General features: G+C 44.2%; 1 protein-coding gene across 1 annotated transcript; it reads left to right on the top strand.

Annotated features, from left to right (window-relative positions):
- Positions 1-1,879: 1,879 nt before the first annotated feature.
- Positions 1,880-6,522, top strand: spag6 (sperm associated antigen 6). The gene is made up of 11 exons (XM_062479404.1): positions 1,880-2,426; positions 2,598-2,693; positions 2,817-2,983; positions 3,481-3,664; positions 3,743-3,948; positions 4,365-4,538; positions 4,721-4,873; positions 5,202-5,393; positions 5,579-5,695; positions 6,000-6,145; positions 6,308-6,522. The coding sequence occupies exons 1-11, from the start codon at positions 2,402-2,404 to the stop codon at positions 6,369-6,371; spliced, it is 1,524 nt and encodes a 507-aa protein (XP_062335388.1). The 5' UTR covers positions 1,880-2,401; the 3' UTR covers positions 6,372-6,522.
- Positions 6,523-11,189: the final 4,667 nt, after the last annotated feature.

The following is an 11,189-nucleotide window of genomic DNA, read 5'->3' as shown; positions in this document are numbered from 1 at the left end:
CCCATTGTTTCAATGGAACGTTAATAGCCAACATCTGCCTATTTTATTTCATACTTAAGTCGCGTGACGCATTGTCAGTCACCTAGCTAAAAGACAAATGTGATTTCTTTCCCGCCTCACATTTAAGTGTTAATTCAAAATAATTAAATGTTATTTGAAGTCATCCCTATAATATTTAATTAATTTAGTTAGCCTATAATTAGGCAAGATTCAGCCTAAGTAGGCACGCCCATGCCTCAAGATTGTGAAGGATTTGTTCTGAAATAGTTTTTTTATAATTAGCCTAATTGACCACTGAACACATCAATAAAAGCTGTATTTTCAGCAGTGAGTAGACCCGCAAAGAGAAGTAGACTATCGGTGACGTATGAGTAGTAGTCTTAAGGAGAGAACATTTCCATAATTACCGTAATTTCTAACAATTAGGCCTATCTGGACTATGTCAAATGGTCTGTGTGCATTTTTCTGATTGTCTTTTAATGTAATATATGTTTATTCATTTACCTGCAGGCATTCTTTTCTTTTTGTTGTTGTTGTAAATCACGGGCCAACAAAAAACGGGCTTATGCATTGTCATTATGTGACGATTTTATAGACTACATAATCCCATGCTGTTTACAAAGATGTTGACGTGAATACAAATTCCGCAAAATTATATAAATCATGTAAATAATTATCTAAGCCTATTTATTTAAATTGTATTAATTTAAGACGCTTTATCCAGGTATCGGTGATATCCAAGTATGATCCAGTAGCCTATTTGCATAATTAGGCCTATAGGCGAACGCCACTGCAGGTTTAACGTACAATAGCCACGTTTCAGTGTTTTATGGTTTGTTGGATTACCTAGCCTAAATGATTAGGTTATTTACATACTTTATTTTGAGAATCTCAAATATCCCATGCCGACGGAAACCACGAAAAGACATTTAAACGCATGCCGTAAAGACATCATGTTAAGTATAACATTATTAACACAGAAAAACGTTCTGAATACATTATATTGGACCTTAATTTAACACAATGAACCCTATATTCATGTATTGTAAAAGGCTTTCCGTCAGTAGCCTAGGCTACAGTAAATTGTCATGGGAGGGTGTCACTATTTTGCCCCAACCCACTTTCCTGTGTAGGCTAACAACAAGACCGATGAGGAGGATACATCCAGTCCATCTCTGTACAGGATTCCTCTCCTCGTTGTCTATGGGGTTTTAAAACATTTTCATCGGGTGCCTCGAACGCGAAACGTTAAACAATTTGGGACATTCTAGATGATTAAAACAAAACAAAAATAGCCAATGTAAAACAATTATTTGAATGCACTATTGATTTCATATTAACCTACAAACTACGGGTGTCTCAATGCTTTGTCTGTATAGGACCACACACTCTGTAGGCTACTTCGCAGAACTTCAGAATGACAATAAGAACTTGAAAAAGACAGGTAGCCTAATTTATGACGTTTGTCCATGAAATGCAATGATTACGTGTCATTTGAGATAGGCTAATGTCAGGTTGGTAAGCACTTCATAATCCCAGGGGGAAATTGCGATATTACAGCAGTCCATATAAAAATTAATCATAATCAAAGTAAAAATAAAAATAAACAGGTTATCAATAGAACATAGCCTACTCAGGTTTGATCACGGGGCTGAACATCAAAAAAACATTTTCAGGGGCCACATAGGCTATGGAGGCTATAGAGAATGAACAAAACAATACAATTTAACGCTGGTGTCACACTATAGGCTACAATATACCACAACACAACACTATACAGCAACACTACACTAACAAATAAGTTAACATTATGATAAGAAATTTCAAATCGTTTTCAGAACACACTGGCCTATACGATCATTCGACAATCTTATATCATCAGTATGGGGACAGGCTTTTCTAAACGGCCTTGAACAGCTGAGGGTTTAGCTACATGTAAGATGTGAAATACGAAAGACTGGACTTGGTAACAGGATACAATGTGGCTTTATGAGACAGATCTACAATGTTTCACTGCTACCACTCAGTGGTGAACGCAATTTAAATGAAAAACAACAATAGGCTACTGTTTGCATTCACTTGTCTGCAAGAGATCTTACGTTGCGTCCCAACAGTAATAAATATAGAGATTCTGGTATATTGCTCTATCCTTTTAGCATTTTTGTTGTTGCGGGAAATATGCTAGCCACAGGGCACGAGCTGTTTTCGCAACCATTTCTGCTTCCGGATTGTTGCTAGGGCAACTGTAACACGCTAACCCAAACTTGAAGCTGAAACAGAAACGCTGCATCCCATTGCACGAGAAAGCAATGGTTTAAGAAGAATTCACGACAATAATACTTTTTTGTTGTAGTCAATAACTACGTTGGATTTTTTTTAGGGTTTTTATGAGATTTTAGTTATGAGTCAACGACAGGTTTTGCAAGGTAAGATGAATTGATAATTATGTGGCGTGATGTGAGTGAATCAAGAAATTCGGCAGTACTGTACTGTAAGAATGCACTGTTCAGTACCGTGGCACCACTACAGTAGGCACGTCCCTAGAGCCACTAGATTTAAAGTATGCCCATACATCTCGTTTCGTTTTTTCCCCCCAGTGTTTGAGCAGTATCAAAAATCAAGAACACAATTCGTGCAGACTGTTGCCGAGCTTGCGACAAGACCACAAAACATAGAAACGTTACAGAATGCAGGTAAGTTGTCGTCTCCTCTCCCCTCTCGCACACTGTCACACACACACTCTTTATTGCTCTCTCTCTCTCTCTGTCACACACACACACACAAACACACAAACTCCCTGCCCCCCTCCCTCCCAGGTGTGATGTCTCTGTTGAGGCCCCTGCTGTTGGACGTGGTTCCCACCATCCAGCAGACTGCAGCCTTGGCTCTGGGACGACTGGCCAACTACAACGACGACCTCGCAGAGGCTGTCGTCAAGGGAGACATCCTACCACAACTCGTCTACTCCCTGGCTGAGCAGAATGCAAGTTTTACCTACCACCATGTGTGCCTTTGTGTGTGTGTGTAAGCCAGGGTCATGACCCTGAATGGGAGTGTGTGTGGAGGCAACTTGGCATTTTGCCTGGGGGCCACTTCAGCAAACCTAAGGACCCCTTCACCTAAGAGCAGAGCCTTTCTCTCTCTGTCTCTCTCTCCTTCTTCCTCTCTCTCTCTCTCCCTTCTCTCCTCTTTCTCTCTCTTCTTCCTCTCTCTCTCCCTTCTCTCCTCTCTCTCTCTCTGCCCTCTCAGTCGTGTCTAAGTGCCCAGAACTAAAGGGTGCAGAGTTCACAGGACAATCTTGACAAAATGGGGTCTTGTTCGTAACATTTCTCAGGAATCAGAAGCTTAGATTTATAATAGTCCTCTTTTGTGTATGCGCATGTGATGTGTGCGTGGGTGTGTGTAATGTTGGTGTATTATATGTGTGTGTGTGTGTATGTGATGTGTGTATAATGTATGTGTGTGTGTGTGTGTGTGTAGAGGTTCTATAAGAAGGCAGCAGCCTTCGTGCTGCGTGCGGTGGCCAGACACTCTCCGGCGCTGGCCCAGGCGGTGGTGGACTGTGGGGCGCTGGACGCGCTAGTCGTCTCTCTGGAGGAGTTCGACCCCGGGGTGAAGGAGGCCGCGGGCTGGGCCCTGGGGTACATCGCTCGGCACAACGAACGTACGGACACGCAAAATCTCACACACACACACACACACACACACATCCTCCCCCCAAATACCTGTTTTCCGTGTGCAGACCTGTCCCAGGCAGTGGTGGAGGCAGGGGCGCTGCCTCTCCTGGTGCTCTGCCTCCAGGAACCCGAGGTAGCCCTGAAGCGCATCGCAGCCTCCGCCCTTAGCGACGTGGCTAAGCACTCCCCTGAGCTGGCCCAGACCGTGGTGGACACAGGCGCCATCGCCCACCTGGCACAGATGGTCCTCAACCCAGATGCCAAGCTCAAGGTGAGGAGGAGGGCGAGGAGGTCGAGGAGGGTGAGGACCAGAAATGGCAAAAGTACTCATCCTTCACTCAAGTGGAAGTACAGATACTCATGTTTAAAATGACTCTGGTAAAAGTTGAAGTACCGACTACACCTTTTCGCTCAAGTTAAAGTAAAGAAGTATGGGCTTTGACATACACTTAAGTACAAAGTAACCATTATTACTACCTGTTTTAGTGTTTTAGTAAAAAGTTGTCTGAAAAATAGTGAAGTACCGATACCAGAAAAATCGACTCAATCAACTACACTTTGGTACTTGAGGAGGGTGAGGGTTAGTGGATGAAGGGTGCTGAGCTTAGAGGAGGAGCGGGTGAGAGATGAATGTTAGTGACTCTGTCAGTAACACCCTCCCCTCCCCCCTCCCTTCCCCCCCCCCAGAGGCAGGTGTTCTCGGCCCTCAGCCAGATAGCGAAGCACTCTGTGGACCTGGCGGAGCTGGTGGTGGAGGCGGAGGTGTTCCCGGCCGTGCTGGCCTGTCTGAGAGACCCAGACGAGTACGTCAGGAAGAACGTCACCACGCTGATGAGGGAGATCACCAAACACACTCCTGAGGTACTGACAAACACACACACACACACACACCACACACACACACACACACCAGACACAGACACACTAAGGTACCACACACACAACCACATGCTCTTATATTCATCCACACTTAAAGGGAACCGTATCAGTTAAGTTTTATACTTATGTTCACAGACTGACTGCCTGTGTGTTTATGTGTCCAGCTGTCTCAAATGATCGTGAACACAGGGGGTGTTGCCGCGGTGATAGACTACCTGGGAGATTGCCGTGGCAATGTGAGGTTGCCGGGCATCATGATGCTGGGATACGTGGCGGCTCACTCTGAGAACCTGGCCATGGCGGTCATCGTCTCCAAGGTGTGTGTGTACGTGTGTGTGCGTGGGTACGTGTGTGTGTTGAGGCCTTTCTCCTCATCAACTTCCTGTCCAGGTTTAACGTGCAAGGTTCTAATTCTCCTGTCTGTGTGTCCCCTTGTCCATCTGTCTGTCTATCCCACGCCTGTCTCTGTCTGTCTCTCTGTGCCTCTGTCTGTCTCTCTGTGCCTCTGTCTGTCTCTCTGTGCCTCTGTCTGTCTCTGTCTGTCTCTCTGTGCCTCTGTCTGTCTCTGTCTGTCTCTCTGTGCCTCTGTCTGTCTATCTTCCTGTGTGTGTGTGTCTGTGTGTGGTTGCTCCTCCCGTCCTCCAGGGGGTGCCCCAGCTGACCCTCTGCCTGTCTGAGGAGCGTGAGGACCACGTGAGGGCTGCCACGGTCTGGGCCCTGGGGCAGCTGGGCCGCCACACTGCAGAGCACGCCCGCGCCGTGGCCAGCGCAGGAGTGCTGCCCCGCCTGCTGGGGCTCTACATGGACACGGACAGCTCCGAGGACCTGCAGGTCAAGGTAGGGTCACCCAGCAGGGGTCACAGGTCAGGGGGCGTTGGTCCGGCCGTGGTGGTAGGGGGTGTGGCCGGATGGAACACACACAGACAAGGGACTCTGATCCTGATGTTTGTGTCAACCCCCTCTATCTCCCTACTTCCACCCCATTCTCTCTCCTTCTCTCCCCCCTCTCTCTCCCTCCCCAGGCGAAGAAGGCTCTGAAGAGTATCCTCCAGAAGTGCACCCACCTGCCGGCCCTGGAGCCCCTGCTGTACGACGCCCCCAGCAACATCCTCAAACACGTGGTGGGCCAGTTCAGCAAGGTGAGGCTGGGGAGGCTGGGGGGGGGGTGTGGAGGCTGGGGGGGGGGGGTGTGGCCAGGTCAGCAAGGTGAGGCTGGGGAGGCTGGGGGGGGGGGGTGTGGAGGCTGGGGGGGGGGGGTGTGGCCAGGTCAGCAAGGTGAGGCTGGGGCTCTGTATAAGTTGCTCAACATACACAACACCCTCACCATTTAAGCTGTAACAGTGTACAACAGCTGTATTCACTACATGAATCAGATGCCATGTGAATGTTAGTCCACCCTGGTGGGAAAGGCAGCAGTGTTGAGGGTGGTGTCTCTCGGCCCAGGTGCTGCCTCACGACAGCAAGGCGCGGCGCCTGTTTGTGACCAGCGGGGGGCTGAAGAAGGTGCAGGAGATCAAGGCTGAACCTGGCTCTGCCCTGCAGGAGCACATCACCTCCATCAACAACTGCTACCCTGAGGAGATAGTCAGGTACACACACACACACGCAACAACATATCTAGATTTCCACACGTCCATCACAGAGCTCTCCCAGTCCTGTGTGCCTCTGTGGAGGTGAGATGGTTTGTGGAGGTGAGATGATGGGTGGCGGTGAGATGATGGGTGGAGGTGAGATGATGGGTGTCGTTGCAGGTACTACTCTCCTGGCTACTCTGAGACTCTGCTGGAACGAGTGGAGAAATACCAGCCTGTCTGAGGGCATGACTCACCACAGGACATCAGCTCACATCCCTCTGCACACCTGAGCTACACACCTGAGCTACACACCTGAGCTACACAGCATCCTCACAGCTATGATACTGTGAGAGGACCCCACATATATAGTGAATTAAAATGTTTCTTAATTAGTATGGATTATGTGTTTTTATTGTTTCTTTTTTTTTTTACTTCATGCCTGTTGGTTTTATATTTTTGTACCACATGTCAATATAACAAATTATGATTATTTAAAGATGTATGTGAACATTTGAAGAGACCCATTGATGGTTTTCTAAATAAGTCATGAATGTACATATACATTAACACATTTGTGACAGTACACACTGAGATATGTTGGTTGGAAATGGCAGAAAATACAAATTGTACACATTTGGATAAAAAATAAAATAAAGCACCCAATAATGAACGTTGAATAAGAACAGTCAAAACGATGTAGAGTAGAAACTAAAGTTAAGTTAAAGGAAATGTTTTCAACAGAAGCAGTGGGTCAAATAAAGATGACCGTCAGAATGCGCTGCTATTCTGGTTCCATGTTACCACCTTAAAATAAAGTTGCCTTTACTGAACATAATTTAATTTGGGGAATGTCTTTCTCTATCGTATCCACCCGAAGCAAATAATTATCCAATATAACATGTATTTAATGAAAACCGAATTCGTATCAACGAATATTTGATGTAAACACGTAATTTCGCTTTATAAAATGAAAAAAGAGTATTTCACTTTTAGACCCCGTTCAGACCTCGCTATCTATCTCTTTGAAGGCACATGGTGTCTTGCGCCCCCTGGCGGCTGTTCTTCCTTCTCGGATTTCCAACAGCTGCGCAGCACATGGCGACCCACTCTTTGTTTATTGTTGCCAGCATGGCTCGAGTCGAGATTTTAATGACGGTAAAATGAATAAATAAATACATAAATAGGCTAGCTTGCCCGTGAATGCATTTAGAGCGCGTCCGCGTTTTATCTGTAGCCTAACATGCGTGGTCTGTGTGGGTTAGCTGCAAACGCTATCCCCAGTCCTGTTAGTCATAAGTAAATAATACAGGCCTATTTAAAATATTGTGCAATTAACGATTTGGGTTATAGAGTGATACGCAGGTTCCGCTTGGAAACGTAGGCTGTATGGTTACAGAATTTTCTGAAACGATCCTATATCCCAATATCCTATTTGCAAACCCTGCGTGATGTTGGCTTCGGGCTATAGGCTACCTATCGACAATAACATAGATAGACAAATTACAGTAGCAGGCGGAAGTTTTACATTAAATTCTAGGCTATAGGCTGTCCTTTCAAGTTGACACTAAATATACAGGCCTACTTTTTATTCTCATAAAATTACATTTTCTTTGAAAATTTTGTAAATTCTAACCTTTGTTCTAGTTCGCGTCTTAAATGTATGGTACCAGAGCAGCCTATAGGATTTTGGGTTCTAATTTTTACTTGGTATAATACATTTGACTATAGTAGGTTTTGACAGACAGCATGCAGTCTCTAAATGTAGAACCTAGAAGTCAGACTAAAGTGTTCTGGAGTATTGGGGTTAAAGTTAATTTAGTCACTATAGGCCTATTCTTGTTCAACGAAGTCAATACTTGTTTTATTCCCAATGAAGCATGTAAACTATTAGCAATTAAGTTACTAGTGATGTGAGTAAAAAACTAAAAATAGGCTACAGTATAGTAGATAATAGATAATAGTAAAAATTGCAAAATATTAAACAATGAAAAAAAGCATGCTCTTGTATTTGTTCAATATTTGATTGTCTTTTAAAATATAATTATATGTAAGAAATTGCAAGGGTGTACATTTCACTGGTAGGCCTATGCTGTGTTTTTAAGGTCAAAGGTGAAAATCGTTCGATAAACACATTTTCTCTGGCCGTTTTTCATAAACGTGTTACGTAACCTATTTAGGACAAATAAATGAAAGTATTAGATTAATCCTGTAGCCTAATATAACAATTTTTGTTTAACGAAAAATATTGAGGAAAAGACCCTATGTGGTTAAACAGTTGGCCTACAAGTTTGAAAAACGTTATTAAGAGTTACTGAGGGATATGACGCGGACCTGGTAGCATATTTCATGTCGCGTGCGTTCCATGTCTGTTTGACGTTAACCTGGTGCGCGTTTCCTGTGGTCATTATCTCGCGCTCACACGAGGAACACCACAAGACAAAAAACAACTACAAAACTAAGACTTAAAAAGAATAAAAGGTACAAAAATAAACGAAGCATTCAGAGTTTAGCAGACCAAGTGCTTTATTGATTTGAGTGAAGTTCTTATGGAATGGAGTGTATTGTTATTATAATTATGACCAATATATGTGTAGAACAATAACCATTATAGAACAGGAATTGACCTCACATAAGACAACTCTTAACGATCAATTCTTGACAGCAATAAACACACACACACACACACATACCCACACAATCAACCACACACACAAAATGCTTTAGCAATGCTTAAAAAGTACTCTGGGTCACCACCAAGTTCAAGACAGAATCTGCAAGGGAGATTTTCCTTATCTTTACAGTTCTGAGTGCAAATGCAAAAGGACACGAAGGTCTGACATGTAACAGTATGATTTGGGTTTGTTCCGCAAATATCCAGATTTCTAAACTAGTCTGCGTCGTTTTTTTAAAACTTTCCTATCCAAGAAAAATCCCACCCTTGCAGATTGTGTCATTGTCGATCCCTTAACACTTAGAATTCCACATCCAGACATCTTATCTCAGGGCTTGAATGTCCACATCTTTCTCTGCATGTAACACACCCAGTAACCCCCCCCCCCCAACAAACTAACTAAACAAAAATAAATAAAAAATGCAATTGCAACAGTATAGAACATTTAAACCATACAATATTCTCTGAGCTCATAAGGGGCGACCAGAGGAGAGAGCCTGGGGTGAAATGGTGTCCGGCTGGATAGCTGACCCCGGTTACCGAGGGAAACCAGTCACCGGTGTGCGATGAGAGGAAACGTGGACAACCCCCAGCAAGATGGGGTCAGGGGTCAGGGCTGAGTCCATAGTTGGATCCAAGTCTGTGAAATGGCAAATGTTCTCAGAGCTAGAGAACTCAGTTTCCCAGCATGCTCAGTCTCTCCCTTTTCCGCCTTCAAGACCAACACTGAGCTAGATTATAGGGTGTCTGTGTGCGTGTGTGTGCACAGAAAGCGTTAAAGGGGTTATACATATTCACTGTAGCGAGTCCAGGACTGACATGAGGTCTGTTGGAGATCCTGGTGCAGGGATGGAGAGACAAGGTGGAAGAAGGAGAATGAGAGAGGGAGAAAAACAGTCTCCTGAGCATTGGAAGTATAAGAAGAAGCCAGTCAAGAAAGAACACCTAAACACCGATACGACAGTCACACAGAAGTACACACCCTCACTGCAGGCAGGCCCCAAAGGGTAAACCAAGGGTTCACATCAGGCGGTATGAGCCCACAGACGCTGATCTGAGGTCAGATTCCTGTCTTCTTTCCAGAGGGTTAACATGGGTGTTAAATTATCAACGCTGGTCCTAGAGCTGAACCTGAGGGCCATGTCTACGTACTTTTAAGCCTCTATATTTGAGACAGACAATATTCTGATGTTGTTGTTTAGAACTGGCGATAAAAAAATTATCAGTTTGAATAAGGAACAGCTGTAGATTAGTAGAGTGAACTTGTACAAAGGAGGGGGGAAGGTCAAATTTACCAAACAAACAACAAAAAAACATGTTAACAATTTTGTTTTAAAAGTAAACACCCTATTATTAAAATAACCATTAACTTTCGCTTAAAAAAAAAAAAAAAAAAAGATTTTAAAATACAAAATTAAATAATTTGGAATATAAAAGGCACACCTCTTGCACAGTGTATACATTGAAAACACAGTTTAAAGCATGGTAAAGACTCGGTTACTTTGAGGAAATCAAACTAAACACAAGTTTCAGTTTACGTGAAGGATACCAGGACCCAGAGGGTCCTACAGTCACAACACAGAGGGGGGGGGGGGGGGGGGGGGGGTAGGGGGAGGAAACCAACTGGTGCCTCATGCATTTAGCTGTTTTAGTTTCCAGTACACACAGCAGAAGCATCTTACTAATCCAAGCAGTTTCATTCTTCATCTGAACACAATACTGTCACTCACTCTTAGGGTGCAGTTTTAAAATACAACTATATTTCATGACTAAAATGCAAATGTAAAAATATATGTGAATATAATCTATGCATTTAAAGAAAAGGATCGCATGGAAGCTTTTTGCATGGGTTAGAATATTCGAGGAGTTGACCAACGTAACTCCTCTTGGTTGGTTAACCGAAACGGACATTGCGCACAAACAACATTGCGCAAAAACTCACACTTGGTCCTGTGTATATTGCCTTTCCCTTGTTAAGACCAACTTAACCGATAAGGATCGTATGCATAACGTTTGGTTCCTTTTTATGTGTGTGCAAAATATACAAATTCACCACGTCAATTCAGAACCCGCCAAATTCAAAACACGGAATTCAACAACGACGACAACGACACAACAAGAGGGTAAACACAAACACACAACATCGTTGAAAGGAGAAACTGACAAGGTTGGCTTGACTTGATGAAAAGGACGCCCCCCCTCTACCTCCCCCTCTCTCCCTCCCCCCCTTGTAAAACACTGTACACCACAGCGTTGCCCTCCAGCTGCTCAAGGCGAGTGTGTCCTGGTACGATGCCAGAGGTAAAGCCATCGCCTGTCTGTCTGGATCACGGGCACACACACTCCTCCCCCACTCCTTCCTCTACAGAGACCTGGAAAGGTGTCTCC

This window comes from Osmerus eperlanus, chromosome 15, assembly GCF_963692335.1.
Source record: "Osmerus eperlanus chromosome 15, fOsmEpe2.1, whole genome shotgun sequence".
Classification (NCBI taxonomy): Eukaryota; Metazoa; Chordata; class Actinopteri; order Osmeriformes; family Osmeridae; genus Osmerus; species Osmerus eperlanus.
This window is presented reverse-complemented; position numbering and strand designations above follow the sequence as displayed.